The sequence below is a fragment of the Mobula hypostoma genome, chromosome 9 (genome assembly GCF_963921235.1).
Source record: "Mobula hypostoma chromosome 9, sMobHyp1.1, whole genome shotgun sequence".
Classification (NCBI taxonomy): Eukaryota; Metazoa; Chordata; class Chondrichthyes; order Myliobatiformes; family Myliobatidae; genus Mobula; species Mobula hypostoma.
Window position 1 is genome coordinate 65817374 of NC_086105.1, and position 23873 is coordinate 65841246.

At 40.5% G+C, this 23873-nt stretch overlaps 2 protein-coding genes across 8 annotated transcripts in view; both read right to left on the reverse strand.

The window, feature by feature from the left end:
- Nucleotides 1-19490, reverse strand: part of ppp1r12a (protein phosphatase 1, regulatory subunit 12A) — a 250859-nt gene extending 231369 nt beyond the window's left edge. For 2 of the 7 annotated variants that reach the window (XM_063058433.1, XM_063058430.1), the window contains exon 1: nucleotides 19161-19490. In XM_063058433.1, coding sequence (XP_062914503.1) covers nucleotides 19161-19391 — 231 coding nt within the window. In that variant the 5' untranslated portion in view covers nucleotides 19392-19490. The remainder of the gene's footprint in view (nucleotides 1-19160) is intronic. The other 5 variants (XM_063058427.1, XM_063058431.1, XM_063058429.1 and 2 more) reach the window with 3 other exon arrangements.
- Nucleotides 19491-23162: 3672 nt separating this feature from the next.
- LOC134352252 (histone H3.3A-like) lies at nucleotides 23163-23474 on the reverse strand. Its single transcript, XM_063059545.1, has one exon. The coding sequence runs from the start codon at nucleotides 23472-23474 to the stop codon at nucleotides 23163-23165; it is 312 nt and encodes a 103-aa protein (XP_062915615.1).
- Nucleotides 23475-23873: the final 399 nt, after the last annotated feature.

A 23873-nucleotide genomic window follows, 5' to 3' on the forward strand; every position in this document is an offset into this window, starting at 1 on the left:
CTTCTCCCCATGAAGGTACAGGTTTCCTCCAGGTATTCCGGTTTCATCCCACATTCCAAAGATGTATGGGTTAGGGTTATTTAGCAGCAGAATCATGGTGACACTTGCAGGATGCACCCAGCACATCCTCAGACTGTTGGTCATTAACACAAATGACATACTTCACTGTATGTTTTGATGCACATGTGACAAATAGAGCTGGTCTCACCTTTAAATCCAATAAATGAAGTTGTGATTTCAAATCATCAATCAATGCTTCTGGATAACAAGACCAGTAACTTATTAAGCTGCATTACACATTAGATCACACCTAGAGTTTTGCATTCTCTGTAGTTGTGGATTTCAGCGAGAAGAGTCTGGTATGCCTTGGACTAAAAACTCTGGGAAACCACGGCAACTTGATTGTTCAACTTGGGGCACAACTGTGGCGTAGAACTCAGGATGACTCATTTACAGCACCATCGATCACTGATCAGAGTCAATTCCTGCTACTGTCTGTAAGGAGTTTGTATGTCCTCCCCGTGACTGTATGGTTTCCTCCCACATTCCAAAGATATACCACTAGTGTTAATGAGTTATAGGCATGTTATGCTGGCACCCAGGAGCATGGCAATACTTGTGATTGCCCAGCACAATTCTCGCTGATTCGATTTCACATAAACAACACATTTTGTCTGTTTTTGATTTTTCGATGAGCATGTGATAAAGTTAATAAAGATAATCTTTGCTCCATCCAGACTAAGGTCATCATTACAAATTACAAGATTCAAGTTTAGAAAGTTTATGGAAACACACGTTCTTAAAAAAAGTGTGTATGCACAATGAATTCAATTGACCACTTGGTCAGAAATCCAAAACACATCATGACATTAGTTTTTAAACAAAGACCCAAAGTCTAATTAAAATCTGGTAAAGCTTTCTTCATCTTGAAAGACATTCCCAAGCTGTGTTCAATTCACATACATTGAAAAAGATACACAAGGTATAATGTGACTACAATACCTGAAAGGGAGTTCAGATGGAGTTTGGCTAAATTTTAGACCAGATGGAGACTAGACAGAGACTCAAGCAAGCCAAAGCTAAGTTTTAAGATCCGCTATTTAATACTCAGTATCACATATATAACTGAAAATCACAAGATGATGCCTGACCTGCCGAGTTCCTCCAACATTGTGTGTATGTTCCCACATCTGCAGAATCATTTGCTGCTCCATGGCAACATCTCTTTGAGGTATATCTACCCAAAAATCTTCCCTTTGACTGGAGTTCATCAAGACCCTCTTAAATGCTTCCCCTCTGTACAGGTTGTACTCCTTCCCCGCTCCTCAACTTATCCTGGCTTACTTCCCCTTTCCTTTCCAGTCCTGAAGGTTCTCAGCCATAAATGCTGACTGTTTATTCCTTTCCATAGATGCTGCCCGACCTACTAAGCTCATCCAGCTTTCTGTGTATGCTGCTCTGGATGTCCAGCATTTGCAGTATCTTGTGCCTATAAATGAAATTAAATGCCTGCATTGGAGATGGGGTTTCGAAGTTTAACATGGGCTCCCCATTCAGCAGGCTTCACTACTTGCAATTGCTAATACACCACTGCACTCACACTAAAGCCACAACCTCAGAACACATCCCCAAAACATTCTTGTTAGGATCTCAAAAGTTAAAAATAGTAGGCAGACAAAACAGTGGTGTTACAAGTTGTTTCTTAAAGAGAGATACTGAATACTTGAGGGAAGGAATTTCAGTGCATAGAGCCAAAGCAGCTGAAGGCACTGATCCCAATGGTGATGTAATGAGAGGTTAATAGAAAGGGCGGGGTACTCAGAGCAACTCAACAGTTGATGTGAAACTGCTCAGACCTGCTGTTGGACTTTGTGAAACTAACAGATGTTGCCACCCATGCTTTTAACTTTTAAAATTAAATCAACTTAAATCATATTCAGAGATTCCGTAGACAGTCAGTCATGACGACACTGCCTGAAAAGTTGACTGTTTATTCATTTCCATAGATGCTGCCTGACGGGTGGAGTTCCTCCAGCATTTTGTGTTGCTGCTGCTCTGATTTCCAGCATCAGCAGTCACACAAAGCTTTCTCCAAGTATAGGTGCAAATCAAAAACCACAATAAAACTGAGTTTGCTCGTGGTACTTCCCATCTCAAAGCTGCAATTCCTGGAATGTTTGTGTAGTCTAATTGCAGACTCTAATGAGACAAACAGATAGAAAGTAAACTACCATATAAGGTTTTATCCAAGTGAACTGCTGCGATCCAATGCCGAGCCTTTATTGCCTATGAAAAGCAACAAGAACTCACAACTATAAATGGAATTTCATTTCACAAAATATATACCATGATGTACACTGAAAACAAAATATCTGGACTTCTGTATTCATAAATTCTACACAACTAAAGGGCAAAAGGGGATATCTTCACCCCAATGAACTAATTCCACAACCTATGGACTCACTTTTAAGGCTCTACAACTTGTGTTCTCAATATTTATTGCTTATTATCTTTTCTTTTTGTATTTGCAGTTTGTTGTCTTTTGCACATTTGTTGCTTGTTAGTTTTCATTATTACATTTCTTTCTATTTATTATGAATATCAATAAGTAAATGAATCTGAGGGTTGTATATGATGACACACATGTACTTTGATAATAAATTTACTTTGAATTCCACACCCCGGCCCAAGTTCAGCATTTTCTTATAAAACTCTGCTCGATAAACCTAGTTGTCACTAGAAAGAAACTTATTTATCCGTTTTGATCGGAGTGTACACACCCAATTCTAACTAAATTTGCTATAAACCAAGCATGTGGTAGATCTACATCCCATCTCTATATTGCAACATCAGCAATTTGCAAAATATAACTGACATCTTCCCACTAACAATTTTGCACATTTAACAAGGTAGTTTTGAAAGAGCAAATTGGTAATTATTGTGCCAAAACAATATAAGAAAATTTGTCCAAATAATTGACACATTGGACAAAGTGCTAAAATATATTTCAAAGGCAGCAAGATTAGATTATGAAAATTAACTTTGTCACACATACGTCAAGACCACAACTATACATTGAAATGTCATTTGCAACAACAACCAAGCCAATCTGAGGATATTCTGAGGATAGTTCACAAGTGTCGCCATGCATAGTACCAACACAGCATGTCACAACTTTCTAACCTGTATGTCTTGGCAATATGAGGGGAATCTGGAGCACATGGAGAAAACCCAAGCTGTCACAGCAAAAATGTACAAACTCTTTCCAACACACACAAAATGTTAGAGGAACTCAGCAGGCTAGGCAGCATCTATGGAAAAGACTACAGTCAACATTTCGGGCTGAGACCCTTCAGCAGACCTCAATGAGCAACTGAGAAATTTCAACTGAAGGTAATCTAGAACAAATGAAAATTCAAACCAGTGAATATCAATGAGTAGAACAAGCATGATGTTTTGTAAGCAACACACACAAAATGCTGGAGGAACTCAGCAGGCTAGGTGGCATCTATGAAAAAGAGTAAATAGTCGACGCTTCAGGCCAAGACCCTTCATCAGGACTTCTTCATGAAATGCTGATGAAGGGTCTCAGCCCAAAATGTCAAATATTTACTCTTTTCCATAGATGTTGCCTGGTCTGCTGAGTTCCTCCAGGATTTTGTGTGTGTTGCATTGTGATATTTTGGAAATCTGATACAGTTTAAGAATACAGTTAAGATACTTCTATGAAATAAAAGTATGGATGCCAGAGATTTATTTATTTTGATTCATTTAGAGATATAACGTGGAACAGGCCTTTCCAGCCCAATAAGCCACACCACCCTGCAACACACCTATTTAACTCTGGCCTAACCACGGGACAATTAACAATAACCAATTAACCTACTAAACTGTAAGCCTTTGGATTGAGGAGAAACTGAAGCACCCACACTGAACTAAAAATAAAAATTGTTGGAAACATTCAGGTCAGGTAGAAAAATGTTGAGACAGAAAACAGTTAATTTTGGTCCCAGTTGATGAATGTATTATTTTGCTTTTCCTATAAGCTATAGAGAATTTGCCCATAAAATGGAGCGACTCAATGGACTGAATGGCTTGACTTTGTTCCTATGTCTTGTGAAAATTCACAAATGCCAATGAGTAGATTTTCTTTGATAATAGCCCACATTTAAATGATAGCATGGATTTTGCTGGCATATGTTAGCATGTCTCGTAGATGTCAGAATGCCTCACTTGTATTGTCGAACATACATACTTGGCATCAGGAGCACATCAGTCACTGCTGCACTGAAATGGAAAAGTTCCTGTTTCATGATGCAAGAAATGGTTAGATCACAAGCAGAGATAAAACTAACTCATTGCAATGAGGTAAACTGGGCAATAAATACTCAATGTGAAAATGCAACAATTTTCCATCATTATGATTAAAGAGTAGCTTTTTGTACTGCATCAGATCTGAAGTTACAAATATCTCACTCACTTTTACACTTGTGTACTAGAAATGATATTTAACAATCTTGAAATAGTCATGTCTTCTGCTAATACACAAGCACTCCAAACACTTGAAAACAAACTACAGTTGTCATTCTACTGCTGTACAACAATGTCAGCTGCCTTCTTTCAAGATGACCAGAAAACCATGGCACTCAGCCCTCTCCTGCAGACATGGATGAGTCTAGTCTTACCTTGCCAATAATTAACTTTTAATCAAAACCATAAACTGATTGATTAATCATCACATTATCTTTCGTGAGTGCTCACTGCCATTTTTCCCAAAAATGACAAAAGCTCTTCAAAAGCTGTAAAACTTTGGGTTAAAACAAGATTTAAAATGTTCTGTATAAATGCAAATACCTTTAACTATTCAGAGAAGTACAAAGTCAAACTTTTACCAGAGACAAGCTCACTGCTTTGAACATCCTATTTGAGACTAGGATTGAATTGCACGGATAACGAAACAGTAAGATTTGAATTCTTTTGCACATGTAAAGACCATAACTGGATTGTTGTCACGTTCCCAGTCTTCCTGTGCACATACACACTCAGCCCAAAGCATTAAGAAACTCTTCTTGGGCTAATGTAGTGGGAACTTGACAGTGTCCTGTACAGGAAACTGGTGCAAATTGCTAGCCTCTGCTGGTGCTCAGATTCGTGGGATTTTCAGTGAAAATGTAAGGTGTTTGCCAATGTTACAGCAACCTTGATACAAACCTGACATTCTTTCCGCGGAGTTTTAGGGCACTGAGAACAGGTAAGCACAGGTGAAATGCACTTTTTCTTTTACAAAGATCTTAAGACATGAAAGCAGAATGAGGCTGCTCGGCCCACCGAGTCTGCACTGACATTCCATCATGGCTGAAACATTATCCCTCTCAACCCCACTCTTACGCCTTCTTTCCGTAACCTTTGATGCCCTGACTAATCCAGAACCAATCAACCTTCCTCTCCCCCCCCCAATTTGCCGATATGTAGAGGTGACTTAAGCTGCAATCAAATTATAAATTTACCCGCTATGATCATCTCATACCAGCAAGCACAAGTTCTTGACCATTACAGTACTAAGCCACTGATTCACACAATCTGTTTTGTCATTCATTCCTCTGTACCTTGCATAGCAAGATCTCAAACTGAGAAAAAAACATTTACAGGATATTATTTCTAACTGCTATCATCAGCAACAAAATTGTCAACAACTTAGCCAGTTTAGTACAGCAATATTTTCCACTTACTCTCTGGTACACGGACAAAATAAAGAAAATATTCACTCAGTGGCCACTTTATTTGGAACACCTACTTATTAGTGCCAAAATCCTAATCAATCATATGGAAGCAACTCAATGCAGAAAAGCATGCAGATATGGTTAAGAGGTTCAGCTGTTGTTCAGATCAAATATCGGAATGGGGAAGAAATGTGATCACAATGACTTTCTTCGTGTTGATATCCGACGGGATGGTTTGAGGATCTCAGAAAAGGCTGATCTCCTGGGGTCTTCACTCACAACAGTCTTTAGAGCAGGGGTTCCCAACCTTTTTTACATGATGAACCCTGCCATTAATTAAGGGGTCCGTGAACCCCTGCTCCTGAGTTTAGAGAATGGTGTGAAAAACAATAAAACATCCAGTTAATGGCAGTTCTGTGACTGAAAACACTTCATTAATGAGAGAGGTCAGAGGAAAATGGCTAGTCCAGTTCAAGCTGACAGGAAGGCGACAGTAACTCAAATACCCACGCATTACAGCAGTAGTGTGTAGAAGAGCATCTCTGAATGCACAAGATTTCAAACCCTGAAGCAGCAAAAGACCACACCAGGTTTCACTCCTGTACCTATTACAGTGGCCAAAATGAGTGTCTCATAGTCAGGTTTAATATCACTGGCATACATCACAAAATTTGTTTTGCAACAGTAGTAATTGCAATACATAGTCATAAAAACTACAAAATGTACAAAACTAAATTAAGTAGAGCAAAAATAGAGAGAAAAATTCTGAGGAAGTGTTGATGGGTTAATTGTCCATTCAGAAATGTTTCTGAAACATTGAGCGTGCATCTTCAGGCTCCTGTACCTCTACCTTGATGGTAGCAATGAGAAGAGGAAATGTCCTGGGTGATAGGGTTCCATAACGGATGCCTCATTTTTGAGGCATCGTCTTTTGAAGGTGCCCTCAATGCTGGGGAAGCTCGTGCCCATGATGTCGCTGACTGACTTTACAAACTTCTGCAGATTTTTCCAATTCTGTGCAGTGGCCCCTCCATACCAGACAGTGATACCCCTCAGCTACAATGAGAAAGTTGTGGAAGGTTGCACCTGCTTTCTTGGGGAGCTGTAAAATTAGGGTTCAATTCCCACCGCTGCTTGTAAGAAGTTTGTGGGGACTTCCGGTAGCGCTCATGGAGTGAAGTCGCGTTCTTGACTCGCTCCATTACCTCTGAGTTTTTTCTCTCTATGGTCAGCTATACTTTAATTAACTATTAAGGCATCAATTTTTACAATACTTTGAATTAAACTGAATTCTCTGACAATTGGATGATATTGAGATCGGCTATGTCTAAGAACGGGAAAGACGGCAAGGATGGTAAACCTTCGGTTAAACCGAAAGCTACGGATCTCCCTCCGACTGAATCACCGGTGACTTTGAAAGCGATATCGGAGTTAATTCAGAGGGAAATTTCAACCTCTGTTAGGGAGATGATTCGTACAGAAATTATGGGCTTTGTTAAAGACCTGATTCATACGGAAATCTCAACTAAGTTCCAGAAAATTGCCGATTTAATTGATAAGATGCAAACATGTATTGCGGAACATCAGTCGGCTATATCTGATCTTCAAAAATCCGCGCAACAAAGTGAGCTTAAGATGGGGAAAGTCGAAGAAACAATTAATGTAATGAAGAAGAAACTTGACTTTTTGACTTTTAAAAACTCTGACTTGGAATCTAGAATGCGACGGCAGAATTTACGAATGATTGGCGTCAGGGAAGCCGTGGAAGCTAACAACCCTATGAAATATTTCTCCCAACTTTTAAAAGATGCATTCCCTACTGTATTTCCTGACCAACCACCGCTACTGGATCGTGTTCACAGAATCCCATCATACTCGTCTAGGTCAGATAGACCGAGGCATGTTATCTTACGTTTTCATTACTTTCAAGACAAGGAGAGACTGTTTCGATTCGCTCGATCTAAAGGTTTCATTGATTTTTCGGATCTTAAGTTCCGATTCGTGGAAGATTTCAGTAAACCAATCTGGGACCAACGGGTCCGTTACAGATCCGTGATGTCGGAATTCTATAAGATGGATTTAAGACCAGCGCTGCTGTACCCTGCACGTCTAAGGATTCGCATGTTAGATGGAGCCCTTCGTTTTTTTGATTCTCTATCGGATGCCCAGAGTTATCTGGATCAACTTTCATCTTCAACATCTTAATTGCCTTTTTTTTAAATTTTCTCCGTTGATCGGAGGCTGTGAATTGGTTGGTTTTAACTTTTCTGTGCCCTATTTGGGCAGAAAAGTTTACTTTCGATTTCTTAATATGGCTGCTAAACTTTCTTTTTAACTGCGTCATTTCTTTCTTTTCCCAGGGGATTCTGAGTGGTTACTTCCCTTTTGTCATCTTACGTATTTCCTGTGCGGCCTTAAATTTTGTAGTTTTTTTTAAATTTTATTCGGTTTTGCTTTTTATAATCATTTTATGTTAATAATCCTATTTTTTTTTTGTTGCTGTGTCTATTCATGAGTTTGAGGTTTATTGTGGTTTTTTTTTAATATATACTTTCCGGCTTTTGTTCTGTTCTGTGTGTATTTTAATTGAGCTAACTTTTTTTTACTTTTTTTTTACTGTTTTACAATTAGCTGACCCTTTTCATATTTATACCTTTTTTTTAGGGAGCGTATACCGGAAGTCATGGGGGTAGTTTTAGCGCTTGCTTCTTTCTGGCGGGTCTGCTTTAGATTTCGCCTTGGGGTCTTGGGGTGGGAGGTGGTGGGAGGGGCTTCACGTTTTAGTTTGTTTCTCTTTGGGCTATATACATTATTGAAGTATTGGTTGCGTCCTTTTCCCCGGTATCTTTTGTATGTTCTGTTTCCTCTCCGGGTTTGTGGGTCGCGCCTATTGTCAATCCTCCTTGTTATGGGTTGACTTTAGGATTTATGGAGTCTATTATTAATTTTGTCTCCTGGAATACTAATGGTCTTAATCATCCTATTAAAAGGAAAAAAGTTTTTAAAGTGTTCCGGAGACTTAAAGCACAAATTTTATTTTTACAAGAGACCCATGTACGGAGGGGGGACAGACTACGTTTTTTCAAATTCTGGAAGGGACAACAATTTCATTCGAACTCCAATGCTAAGATTCGAGGCGTCTCTATTTTTATAGACTCCTCAGTTACTTTTATACAACAGGATATTATCTCTGATCCGAATGGTAGATTTTTACTGGTTAGTGGTTTACTATTTAATAAAAAAGTAGTTTTGGTTAATGTTTATGCTCCTAATATGGATTGTCCGGAATTTTATAAATCATTGTTTGATCAGTTTCCGAATTTGAACGAGTTTTCATTGATTTGGGGCGGAGATCTTAATACCTGTTTATCTCCAGCTTTGGACCGTTCGGCTCCTTTACGGACTTTACCTAATAAATCTGCAAATTTGATTAATTTTTTCCTTTCTGATTCTGGGTCGACGGACATTTGGCGTTTTCTGCATCCTCAGGAAAAAGATTTTTCCTTCTTTTCACATGTTCATCATTCCTATTCAAGAATTGATTATTTTTTCATTGATTCTCGTCTCATTCCTTCAGTGATTAAATGTGATTATGATTCTATAACCATTTCGGATCATGCTCCACTTAAGCTTTCTATTAAAATTATGGCCAATATACCAAACAATAGACAATGGCGTTTTAATTCGCTGTTGCTTCAGGACTCGGACTTTGTTAATTTTATGAATGAACAGATTGAGCTTTTTTTTACAATTAACCATACAGAAGATATTTCGGTTAACACTCTTTGGGACACTTTTAAAGCCTATATTCGGGGTCAGATTATTTCGTATTCCGTTGCTTTGAGGAAGAAACAGAAGCAGGAGGAGATGGCAATTGTGGACAAGATTAAAGAAATTGATAAGAAATATGTTATGGCTCCTTCTGAGGAGCTATACAAACAAAGAACTGAACTTCAAATGGAACACAGTTTACTACTCTCGTCCTCGATTGTAAACCAATTAAAGAAAACAAGAAGTGATTTTTATGTTCACAGTGATAAAATTGGCAAGCTGCTGGCTAATCAATTGAAATCTAATTATGTTAAATCTCAAATCAATCAGATTTATAACCAAAATGATCGATTGATATTGGATCATGTGGGGATTAATCAAACCTTTTGTGATTTTTATTCTTCTTTATATCAATCAGAGTCTCCTCGAGATTCTAAATATATGAATGATTTTTTAGATAAGTTAGACTTCCCTCAGATTTCACAGGATATGTCTTCTTTATTAGATACTTCCATTACAATGGATGAGATTAAGAATGTTATTTTTTCTATGAATCTGGGGAAAGCTCCTGGCCCTGATGGGTTTACCGTTGAATTTTATAAATGTTTTGCTTCTTTATTGATTCCTTGGCTCTATAAGGTTTTTGAGGCTTCTTTGAAACTTGGTAAACTTCCGGAATCTTTTAATAGAGCATCAATTTCTTTAATACTAAAGAAGGATAAAGACCCTGCTCAATGTGCATCTTATAGACCAATATCTTTATTAAATGTTGATTCTAAAGTTTTTTCCAAGTTATTAGCAAATAGACTAGAAAAAGTACTTCCTTCTATTATTTCGGAAGACCAAACGGGTTTTATTAAAGGTCGTTACTCTTTTTATAATATTCGTACATTGTTAAATATCGTTTATACTCCCTCACAAAATGTTCCTGAGTGTGTTATTTCTTTAGATGCCGAGAAAGCTTTTGATAGAGTAGAATGGCCTTATTTATTTAAGGTGCTTGAAATGTTTAATTTTAGCTTGAAATTTATATCCTGGATTAAACTGTTATATCACTCCCCTGTAGCCTCGGTTCGTACTAACTCCTTAAACTCACCTTTTTTTCCTCTCTTTCGTGGTACTCGACAAGGCTGTCCTCTTAGTCCCCTATTATTTGATATTGCATTAGAACCTCTTGCAATTGCTATTCGAGAATCTTCAAATATTACTGGGATAACTCGGGGATTAAAGTCCCATAAATTATCACTCTATGCTGATGATTTACTTTTATATATTTCTAATCCTGAGAGATCCATTCCTGCTGTTTTAGAGTTATTAGCACAATTTGGTCTTTTCTCAGGTTATAAATTAAATCTTAGTAAGAGTGAACTTTTTCCGATTAATAAACATCTTCCCTTATATTATAAATTTCCATTTAAATTGATTAATAATTACTTTTCATATCTTGGGATTAAAATTACTTGTAAACATAAAGATTTATTTAAGACTAACTTTTTACCATTAATAGACCATATTACTCAACTTTCATCTAAATGGTTTCCCTTATATTTAACTTTGATTGGTCGTATTAATGCAGTTAAGATGTTTTTTTTGCCAAAATTTTTATATGTGTTTCAGGCATTACCAATTTTCGTTCCTAAATCTTTTTTTGATAAAGTTGACTCTAAAATTTCTTCATTTATTTGGCAGAATAAGAATCCGAGACTGGGTAAAATACATTTACAGAAAGCTAAGAGAGATGGAGGTTTAGCATTACCTAACTTTAGATTTTATTATTGGGCTATTAATATTCGACATATGAAATTTTGGTTACTTGACCGGGACATACTATCTATTCCTAAATGGGTAGCATTGGAATTACAATCTGTTCAGGGTTATACACTTGGTTCTATTTTAGGTTCCTCTCTTCCTTTTGATTCGAAACGCCTTAAGCAGGTCTCTAACCCGATAGTTAAATATGCTTTGCGCATTTGGTTTCAATTCAGAAAATTTTTTGATCTTAATCAATTCGGGTTAGCGATTCCTATTTTAGGTAACATATTTTTTCCTCCCTCTTTTACGGATCGCGCTTTTCAAACTTGGAAGACTAAGGGTATTTTACGGTTTTTGGATTTATTTTTAGATGGTTCCCTTATGTCTTTTGAACAATTATCTAATAAATATAACTTATCAAGAATACATTTTTTTAGATATTTACAAGTTAGAAATTTCCTAAGTACTATACTTTCTTCCTTTCCAATGCTTCCTCCTATATATATTTTAGATTCGATAATTAACCTTAATCCATGTCAGAAAGGTGCATCGGCTATGATTTATAATATTATTATGAAACTTAGGAAAGCTCCATTTGATAAGATTAGGGTAGATTGGGAACAGGAATTGGGGCTTACCATTTCTGTGGATGATTGGGGGCAGATTTTACAATTAGTTAATACTTCCTCTATTTGTGCTAAACATTCCCTAATTCAATTTAAAGTGGTTCATAGAGCACATATGTCCAAAGATAAGTTAGCGCGTTTTTACTCGCATATTAATCCTTTCTGTGATAGATGTTCGGGGCAGATAGCCTCTTTAACTCATATGTTTTGGTCTTGCCCTACTTTGGAAACTTTTTGGAGAGATATTTTCAATATTATTTCTAAGGTATTAAATATAGATATCTCTCCTCACCCTATTACTGCTATCTTTGGACTACCTAAAATTTCTAGTAATCTTTCCCCTTCAGCCCGTAGAATGATTGCATTTCTTACTTTAATGGCGAAAAGATGTATTTTACAACATTGGAAAGAGCTTAATGCTCCAACTACCTTTTTTTGGTTTTCTCAGACGATTTTATGTTTGAATCTGGAGAAAATTAGAAGTAACCTTTATGATTCTTCATTTAAATTTGAACAGATTTGGGGACCTTTTATTCGATATTTTCATTTAATGTAATATTTACCCTTCTTGTTTTTTTTTCACTGTTTTAATGGAGGTCGGGATTGAGGACGTGATTTTAAGTTTAACTCTGTTTGGTTTCAAGTTAGCCCATTGCTTTGCTTTGCTTTTAGGTAGTTGCACGGTGGGTTTTTTTTTTGGGGGGTTTTTTTTTCTTTTTTCTTTTTTTTTCCATTGATATATATAAAATCTAGTATACTATTATGTTATCTTGGTTTCTTATGCTTAAATTACATTGTTTGTAGTATTTTCTTTTTGGTATTGTTATCTTTTGGAATTTTATTGTACTTTAACATTGTATTAATGTTTATATGGCTTACCTTTTTTGTATACTTACTCAATAAAAAGATTTAAAAAGAAAAGAAGAAGTTTGTACCTTCTTCCTTGACTACATGGACTTATCGGAATTCTATGTTGGTACCGGAAATGTGGCATCACTTGTAGGCAGCCCAGCACAATCCTCATTTATTTGTTCGGACACCAATAATGCATTTCACTGCTTGTTTCAAAGTATATGTAACATATATATCGGTTTTAATGATGATCAGCTTTGTCAAGAACGGAGGCCAAGAGCAGACTTGATGGAAGTAGTTAAAATTATGAGAAGCATAGATTGAGTATCATAACTCATCCCCAGGATAGCGGCAGTATACACTTGAAGGACAAGTGTTTTTTCCACCTCCCCCAGAGTGGTAGGTGCCTGAAACAGGCTGCCAGGGGAAGCAGATAACCAGAGAGACATACCAGAAACTTTCAGATAACCACACGAATATGCAGAAGATGCAGGAATATACATCATGTACAAGCAAAAGTAATTAGTTTAATTTGCATCAAACCTATGTGAGTGATACTACACCTGAGCAACAAACACAAAATGCTGGAGGAACTCAAATCAGGCAGCACCTATGGAAATGAATAAACAGTCGATATTTCGGGCCAAGACCCTTCATCAGGACTGGAAAGGGAGGGGGAAGATGCCAGAATAAAAAGGTGTGGGGAAGAAGAAGGAGAATAGCTAGAAGGTGAAAGGTGAAGCCAGGAAGATGGGACAGGTAAAGGGCTGGAGAAGAAATCTGATGGGGGGGGGAGGAGAGTGGACCATAGGAGACAGAAAAGGAGGGGGAAATGACTGGCAGGTGAGAAGATGTGAGAGGCCAGCATAGGGAACGGAAGATGGGAGATGGGACACTTATTTTTAAACCAAAAAATTGATTGTCATGTCATCAGGTTGGAGGCTACCCAGATGGAATACAAGGTGTTGCTCCTTGGCCCAGAGTGTGACCTCATCATTGGACAAGAGTCGGCTGTGGACCGACGTGCTGGAACAGGAATGGGAATTAAAATGTTCAGCCACCTGAAAGCTCCAATTTTGGCAGATGTAGTGGAGCTGCATAATTAAGTGGTCCCCCAATTTACAAGTATCACCAATGCAGAAGAGGCCACATCGACAGACCCAGACCCAACAGACAACCCCTGCAGATTCACAGGTGAAGTGTTTCCTCACCTAGAAAGATTGTTAAGGCCCTGAATGGAGGAGAGGGAAGAAGTGAATGGGCAGGTGTAGCATTTGGGCTGCTTGCAGGGATAAGTGCCGGGAGGGATGAATGGACAAGGGAATCACGGAGGGAACAATCCCTGCAAAAAGCAGGGGGGGGGCAGTAAAGATGCTTGGATCCCTTAGGAAATGGCGGAAGTTGCGGAGACTGATGGGGTGATAGATAAGGACAAGTGTAACTCTGTCACTGTTAAGGCAGTGGGAAGATGGGCAGCATCAATAGCAGAGGAAGGGAAACCCAGTTCTTTGAAGGAGGACAACTCTGATGTCCTGGAAAGAAAAGCCACATCCTGGGAACAGGTGCGGCAGAGACAAAGGAACTGAGAAAGGGGAATAGCATTTTTAAGAGGACATAGGGTGAGAACAGGTAGATAGCTGTGAGAGAATAACTATGTTGATAGTTTGTCTCTGGAGAGATCGAGAAAGGGGAGGGAGGTGTCAGAAATGGACTAAGTGAATTTAAGGGCAGGATGGAAGTTGGAAGCACAGCTGTTGAAATTGACGAGCTCAGCATCAGTGCATGAAGCAGGAGCAATGCAGTCTCAGAGCAGTGGAGGAAGAGTTGAGGAGCATTAGCAGGAAGGCTGGGAACATGGACTGCTCTACATAGCCAACAAAAAGGTAGGCATAGCTAGGGCCCATGGCAACCATGTCTGGTGAAAGTGGGAGGAGCCAAGGGAGAAATCACTGAGGATGAGCACCAGTTCCTGCCAGACAGAGGAGGGGGAACTGGTTGGATCTTTTATTAAGAAGAAAGGGTAGAGCATTAAGGCCTTCTTGATGGGGGATAGAAGTATATAGGGACTGGACATCCACGGTGAAAATGAGGCTGTCAGGGCCAGGGAATTAGAAGCTAGTGGGGGGAATCGAGAGCATGAGAAGTGTTGCAGATATAGGTGGGAAGTGTCTGAACCAAGAGGGGGCAGAACGGAGTCAAGGTATGAGGACACGAGTTCACAAGGCAGGAGCAGGCACAGACAGTGGGCCTACCTGTACTGTCAGGTTTGTGGACCTTGGGTAGGAGGTAGAAGTGAGCAGAGCAGGGCAGGGGAACCAGTGTTGGCCAAATGGCTGTTCCCATGCTGTAACAATCTATGTTCTATGGAATGATTTTAGTCTTGCAAATCCCTTACCTCATTATTTTGTCTTTTTGCACTAATTTCATTGATATATTTCTTATAGTAATTCAGTTCTTTAATTACATATTGCAATGTACTGCTGCAGCAAAAAAAAAATTTCAAGACATATTCCAGCGATATTAAACCTAATTCTGAAAATTTAGGTACCAAACATTTCACTGTGACTGACATTTTCAATTTTGATACTTTGATATTAATAAAAGATTCAGACTATCATAACTATATTCCAAGAAAGACACTATTCTACTAGAATTACACACCAAATAGAAACAGATTCTTAAAGCTGCACTCCACTCCTCCAGTCCATGCCAGACTGCCTACATTAAATGATAGGTGAGATAAAGATTCTGCAACTTTCAGGGAAAAAACACTAGCAGCTGCCAATTGGTGCCACCATATATACCAGAGCATCAAGGTGTATAAATATACGCTAGGAAAGGTCACAACATTTGAAATACAATAAATAATGTTGTTCAAAAGAAAATAGCAAAATAGTCTGCAAATTGTGGTCTAATGCTTAGAAACATTTAATTTTATATACATTTCTTATTGCAATTTAGCTTTTATGTATTGCAACGTAAAGCTGCAGGAAAAAAAACCAAATTTCACAATGTACTGTATGTTAGTGATATTAAACCTGAGCAACACACAAAATGCGGGAGTAACTCAGCAGGTCATGCAACACTGATGGAAATGAACAGTCCACATTTCAGGCTGGGACCCTCATCAGTACCAAAACACCGACAGTTGATTCATTCTTGCCTGATTTGCTGAGTTCCTCTGGCTTTCTGTGTATGTTGCTCTGGATCTCCAGCATCAGTAGAATCTCGAGCTTATATTAAATCTGATTCCAAAAAATTGAAAATCAGCACATTTCAAGGAAAGCAAGTATAGAAAAATATGTGCCCCTTTGATTATGAATCTGACTGGAACACTAATGATCAAAATCTATTGAGGTGCCTTGGCATTTAAATATAGAACTGCATTACACTTGCTGGTAATTTCTCTTTACTACCAATTGTCCAAGCAATAAGATTCAAAAAATTTCCTAATGAAGCAGAAGACTTGAGATGTTGCAAGCCTAGCAGCTTTTGTTAAATATACAGTGCCTAAGTATGCAACACCTCGAAAAATTCCTGGCACTTTTCTATCATTTCTATTTTCCAACTAAATCGGCAACCTCAATCATAAGACATTTCAAACCTGTCAGTTGAGGAATGCATCCACTCCTATACTATGATTTGCATTGTCTGTCGTTTTAGGAATGCACACTAAAGAATGGCAAGCTGGAATGTTTCCACCCATCTGATATCACCACAAGTCCCATACAGTGCACAGTGAATCACATCGCCTTATGCTATAGAATACTGTATCCTTAAAAGGAAATGTTTAGACATATGTCATGATAAGAACATCAAATCCAAACTTCAGGTCACCTTGCAATGTTAGTTTCTGAAGAGTGCACTTCAAATTTTTAGTTCTGAAAGCTTGCCATGTTAATTAACCAAATGTCTTGACATATTAACTTGACAAATCTGCTAAAAGTTAAGCTCTCCCATGCAGTCAACTCAGATCGGCAAAGAATTGCACTGCCATACACATATTAAAATTGGTTTATGTTAAAATTGCATTTCAGATGTTAGCTTCAACAATTAGTATCAGTTTAATTTAAATATAACAAAGAACATAAGTTTTCCAAATACTCTTGTAGTGGGAATACTAGTGTGAACTTTAAACACTGAAAGGAACACAATGACTGCCTTAAGCAACAAAAAAAGTCGGAGATTAGGTAAAGATTTCAGACCTGCAGGCAATATAATTGTTTTAAAAAATGCAGCTCTTCTGTTACATTGGCATCACGGAACACCTCAATTAAAATCATTAAATGAATGGACGGGAATTGTAACAGTCCAGCAAGTGAAGGTGTTCAACAAGACCAAAGCAAACACATCAACCCTTCATAGAGGCAGAAAAGGTGCTGTACATCAGTCCTTTATCAATACATTAAAAACTGAGCACTAATGCACATATTCAACATCGCACAGTTAACAAAAAAGAATTGAATCCATTTCCACAATGTTGTCATGACAAGGAAAAATAATATGAAGTATTACTATAACTATGTACACGAGACCATAAGACACAGGAGTAGAGTTAGGCCATTCAGTTCACCGAATCTGCTCTGCCATTCCATCATGATTGATTATTCTCCTCAACGGCATTCTCCTGCCTTCTACTCCATAACCTTTGATGTCCTTACTCATCAAGGACCTACTGACTTTCACTTTAAATATACCCAATGACCTGCCCTCCACAGCCGTCGGTGGCAATGAATTCACGATTCACCACCCTCTAAACTAAAGAAATTCGTCTTCTCTTTTCTAAAGGGACCTCACTCTATACTGAGGCTGTGTCCTCTGGTTCTAGACACCCTCACTATCGGAAACATCCTCTCCACATCCACCATCTCTTTCAATATTCAGTGGGTTTCAATGAGATACCCTTCATTCTTCTAAACTCAAGTATAGGATCAGAGCCATCAAACACGCCTCATGCATTCACCCTTCCATTCTCATGAACTCCTGTGACAATTAATTCAATAACCTTCATCTTCTTTTTTTGGTGTTAAGCACTACCCCTGTGGTGACAGCAGAGTAATTAGTGCTATGTATAGAGACTGTAGTAGAGCTGAGCTCTGAACCTTCTGTCAGCCCGCACCTCAACTTCAGCAGAGCAGCCAAGTGGTTTTAACTGTGGTTTGCAGAATCCGAGGAGACCTTGGTTCTCAAGACTTAATGCAACACAACCTCCACAGGAATGCAAGTAGAAATGTGAACTACAGAAGGGTCAGTACAAGCCTAAAACATACTCCTCTGCACACAACCTGGGTTTAGAACGACATCTTACATTTGGAGATGCCATTGACACTCAGCTCTCGGCAGATGGTTTACTGTGTATAAATCAGCACCACCGATGCTCACATATATTGACAATCTTAATGTTATCCCCCACACACATGGGCGTCAGAGATCATGTGTCCTCCCTTTCTAAACACTATAATCTTCTGTGACAATTGGTTGTGTGGGTGTGGGGTAGGAACTGGCTTCCAAAAAAGTTGAAGGAGGAGGAAATCGTGTCAGAGGAAGGGGCATCCAGCCTAGAGGGCAAGAACTGGAGAAGGGGATCCAAGCCCCAGGGGAAAAGGAGTGAGAGGATTCTGTCCTGGGGGGTGGGAAGGGTCCAGTCCCAGGGGAGGAAATGACAGGGAGGTGAGGAGAGGGGAAGAGAAGATCCTGCTCAAGGAGAATTGGCAAGGGATGGAGAGATCCTGTCTGGTGGGGGCCACAGGAGAAAGGAAAAGATGGCGGGTTGGGTGGTCCAGTCCATACGCTCTCCAGAAGAGGGGTGGAGAGCCCTCTAGGCTGGATGCCCCAGTGGGGAAAGAGAATGAGGCAGGGTGGAAAGAAAGATCCCGTCCCGTGCAGTTGGGGGAGTGAGGGCAATAAGTTAAGCCCTGGGAGTGAGGCAGGAAAACCTTTTCCTAGAGGGGAGGAAAATTGGTGTGGGGGGGGGGAACAAAACCCTGGCATGAGCTGTAACAGAGTTGGACCCAGTAACGGAGAAGGAGTAACACCCCCCCCCCCCAGAGAGAGCTAGGATTGTCACGGAAGGAGGTGGTCCAACCCCCTGGATTTGGGGGGGGGGGGGAGAGAAGGGTAGGAGTCCTGACCCGGTGGCATAGTGGCATAGGTGTGAGGAGAGAGGAAAAGGATCTGTCACGGGGGTGGATGAAGGAAGTGGAGGGAGTTTAGGAAAGGTGTGGGTTCCAGCGCCCAGGGTTAGAGGTAAGAAGGGAAGAGGCCCCGTCGCGGGGGGAGAATGAGGGAAGGGGAGGGTACAGACACGGAGCTGGGGTAGAAGAGAAGGGTATCCAGCTCCCAGGGGTAGGGGTGAGAAGGCCCTGTCTGAGGGATAGTGGAGGGAAGGGAAGAGAGGGTTTGTAATCTCGAATAGTGACGACCACCCAAAGCCGCCCACCTGGTGCAGCGCCGTCAGCCCGTCCACATTGGCGTAGTTGATGTCGGAGCCGTGGTCCAGCAGCTTCTTCACCTCCTCCGTGTCGCCGCTCGAGCAGGCGGCCAGGAAGACAGCGCCATCGTCGAACTTAACCTTGGTCTTCTTCTTCTTCAGCACGGGAGGCTCGAGCTCCGTCTCGGAGCCCAGCCAGCGCTTCAGCTGCTCGTTGCGCTTCTGCTTGGCGTCCGCCATCTTCTGCCTTCACCTCGTCCGCCGCCCGCCCGCTACCCCAGCGATGTGGGAGCCATGGCGCCGCTCATCTGCATAACCTCGCGAGAGCTGCTCCGGGCCGCCCCGCCATGCGTCACTCAAAACGCAACAGCGGGGCGGGACCATGATGTCACGGTGCTATGACATCACTAGCAACCAGCTACATCGAGTTGGTCCTCTTAAGATTGGTGCCAGTGTTTATTCCCCTCCATAGATGCTGCCTGACCTACAGATTTCTCTGGCATTTTGTGTGTTTTGCTCTGGATTTCAGCATCTGCAGTATCTCTAGTGTCACTGATTTAAACTGGGAATTAAAATTCAAAGTTAAGTTATTAACAAAATATGCATACCTCCTACAACATTAAGATTCATTTTCTTGCTGCCACCCACAGAAAAATAAGTACAATAGAATCGGCAAAAAATCCACTACTAACATCCAGTGTGCAAAACTAGTTAATTGAATTGGTTTATTGTCACATGTAGCAAAGTTCGAAGTAAATTTATTATCAAAGTTCACGTATGTCAACATATGAGGGAAAGGAAGGTTTATGTTTTTTTGGAAATTCACAACAGAACAAATAAACGCAATAGAATAAATGAAAAACCACACCCAGACTGACAAACTACCAATGTGCAAAAGAAACCACTGGATGCAAATTTTTAAAAAAACAAATACAAAAAAGCAAAATATTAATAATAAATATTTAAGTAAATAAATTTCAGAACATGAGTTGTTGACTTCTTGAAAGTGAGTCTGTAGGTTGTGGAATCAGTTCAGAGTTGAGCTAAGTGAAGTTATTCACGCTGATTTAGGATTCTGATGGTTGAAGGTACACTGCTCCTAAACGTGGTGGTGTGGGACCTGTACCTCCTTCCCGATGGCTGCAGTGAGAAGAGAGCATAGTGGAGATGGTGGGGTCCTTGATGATGGAAGCTGCTTTCCTATGACACCGCCTTTTTGCTTAAGTGTTTAATGATAGGAGGGCTTTACCTGTGATGGATTGGGCTGTATCCACTACTTTTTGGAGACTTGTCCATTTTGGGTATTGGTACTCCAATGCCAGGCTGTGATACAAGCAGTCAGGATACCCTCCATGGGGCCCCTGGTGCTGTAGTCGATGGTAAATGGGCAGATATTTCTTCAAGCTAGCCTGATTGAAGTCCCTGGCAAGGATGTGGAAGGCATGAAAAGCTTTACTTGCATACTGTTCGTGCTGATTATATCATTACAACAGTACATCGAAGCAGTGCAAGGTTAGACAATAAGAAAATGCAGAATAAAGTGTTAGAGTTATAGAAAAAGTACAATGCAGGTACAAAGTAAGGTGCAAGTTCATAAGGAGATATGCTGTGAGGTCAAGAGTCCATCTTATCTTAGTAGGCGTGTTCAGTAGTCTGATAACAATGGGAAAGCAGCTGTCTTGAGCGTGGTGGTATGTGCTGTCATGCTTTTGCATCTTCTGCCCAATGGAAAGGGTAAGAAAAATGCATGTCTGGGATGGGTGGGTGCTTTCATTTTGAAACGTACAGAGTCCATGGGGAAGGGAGGAGAGCGCCAAAAGGATCACAGAGGACTCCCTCCTACTCTTTGTGACATTTACCGGGAGCATTGTATACAAAGGGCCTGAAGTAGTGTTGAGGATCCCTGAATGACCCACTACCATCAGGAAGAAGGTAAAAGAGCGTCAGGACTTGGGTGCCAGATGGGGTAACAGCTTCCTCCCCCAGGCTTCGAGACTAATGAATACCTTGACATCACCGAGATCTCGTCAGCAGGACAACAAGCTGTTCACTGTTTACCTGTGCTGCACACTTCACACGTACTTGGAATTATATTATCTGAACTTATTTGTGATAATATTTTATGTTACTTGCTGTGTACTGGGGTGGGTGGGATCTTTAATTGTGAAAAGTAGACAGAATGCATGGGGGGAGGCTGAGTCCCATGATGTTCTGAGATGTGTTTTGAGCCTGGTGGTATGCGCTTTCTGATGCTCACAGCAAGTAGCAAAAGTGGTATCAGAGTCGTTCGGGACGCTCCAAAAGGAATTGGATGGGTCTGGACAAAGACTAATGTGCAGGACGACAGGAACTCAAGCAACACACACTACATGCTGGAGGAATTCAGCAGGTCAGGAACCATCAATGGAGAAGCTTATCAATTTCTTCCCTTCTCTCTCCTTACTGGGAGACTAGGACCTCTGTTTTTAGTTGGAGAACCCCCCCAACTCTTGCTGTGAATACTGAATTAGCAGCAGGATCTCAAAAGGAGAGGACTTGCTGACCTCAATTGCCACCCTTGGATTTGAACTTGTTCCCTCCCAATAATCCCACAACCCCCAATGATCCTGTGATTTCAGTCTCTGAGGCTGATGAGCAAGCATCCTTCGGAAGGCTTAACCCACAAAAAGCATCCATCCCAGGCAGGCATCTGGCCAAGAACTAAAGACCTGTGCTGATCAACTGGCTGGAGTCTTCACTGAGATCCTCACAAAACTAATCAATAGACTTCAAGACCTACCTTGGCCTTGGTACCTCTTTGTGCAATTGGATCCTGGATTTCCTCACTTGTAGACCCCAGTCAGTTCAGATTGGCAAAAACATCTCCTCCACAATCTCCATCAGCACAGATGTGCCACAAGGCTGTGTGCTTAGCCCACTGCTCTAGTCACTTTACACTTATGACTGTGTGGCTAAGCACAGCTTCAATGCCACATTCAAGTTTGCTGATGATACTACTGTCGTGGGCCGAATCAAAAGTGGTGAGGAATCAGCACATAGGATGGAGATTGAAATCTGGCTGATTGGTGCCGCTATAAAAACCTTTTTCTCAATGCAGCAAGACCAAGGAGCTGATTATTGACTTCAGGAGCAGGAAACCAGCGGACAATGAGCCAGTCCTCATCAGGGGATCAGAGGTGGAGAGAGTCAGCAAGTTTAAATTCCTCAGTGTTATCATGTCAGGAGTCCTGTCCTAGGTCCAACAAGTAAGTGCAATTGCAGAGAAGTCACAGCAGCGCCTCTACTTTCTCAAAGATTCAGCATGATATCTAAAACTTTGATTAACTCCTATAGAAGTGTGATGGAGAGTATATTGACTGGTATAGAAACACTTGAATGGAAAATCCTACAAAAAGTAGTGGATACGGCCCAGTCCATGATGGGTAAAGACCTCCCCACCACTGAGCGCATCTACATGGAGTGTAGTTGCACGAAAGCAGCATCCATCATCAGGGATCCCCACCACCCGGGTCATGCTCTCTTCTCACTGCTGCTGCCAGGAAGTAAGTGTGGGAGCCTCGGGTTCAGAAACAGTTATTACCTCTCAACCATCAGGCTCTTGAACCAGTGAGGATAATTTCACTCAACTTCACTTGCCCCATCATTAAAATGTTCCCACAACCTATGAACTCACTTTCAAGGACTCTTCATGTCATATTCTCAATATTTGTTGCTTAGTTATTTATTGTTATTATAACTTACTTTTTCTCAGCTTAAGCTGGTAAAACCTGAGGTATGGGCATAGCTGAGCACACTCATTTCTCATTTGCTAGGAACTTTCTGTCAGGACGCCGGAGCAGGGATCCAATCACAGACCCAGTACTGTGCACACAGTGATATTAATTGAGTAACAAATCCCAAGGTGCAAACAAAGTCGGCGTCAAAGTTCAGGCAGAGATCAAAACATCCAGAGAAATCCAAAAATCAGAATCAGGAATGAACAGAATCAACAGATGCGAATGCTGGAAAGGCTCAGGAAAACTCATTGGCTTCCTGCAGAGCCCCAATGGCAGCACCCTGGAACCTCAGGTCAGTTTTGAAGTCCTGTGCAATTTCACACACTAGACGCTGGAAAGGAAGCTTCCTGATTAGCAACTCTGTGGAATTCTGGTATCGCCGGATTTCACGCAAAGCCACAGTCCTAGGCCTGTAACAATGTGGTTTCTTGACTCCACCAGTGGAAGGTGCACTCTTGCGGGCTGCTTTGGTCGCAAGCTGCTTCCGGTGGGGTGGGGAGGCCTTGCCTCCAGTGGATTTGCGAGCTGTCTGCTTTGTGTGAGCCATTTCGAAGAGCTTTCACGCAAGTTGCTTTGTCGGAGGGAGAGCCCGAAGACGAGCGAATGGGGACAGGAGCACATGGCAATACAAAACCACAGACTGACAGCTAGGGGGAAACACACAAAAAGACAGAGTTCAACTGGAGGTACTGACACGTTCAGACTATTATACTAGTGTTCAGTATTGTGGCTTTCTGAAGATTTACATAGATATTATTGTGTAGTACTAATTGTTTAATGCTATTGTGTAGTGACTTTGGGATGATGCCAGTTATAGATATTACTATTGAGACAATGTATACTCTATTCATGTTCCACAGTCTTTCAATTTCCTCTTTTAGTTCATCATATTTCTACTGTTTTTCACTTATTGATATCTGTAAGTTATTTATTTATTTATTTATTT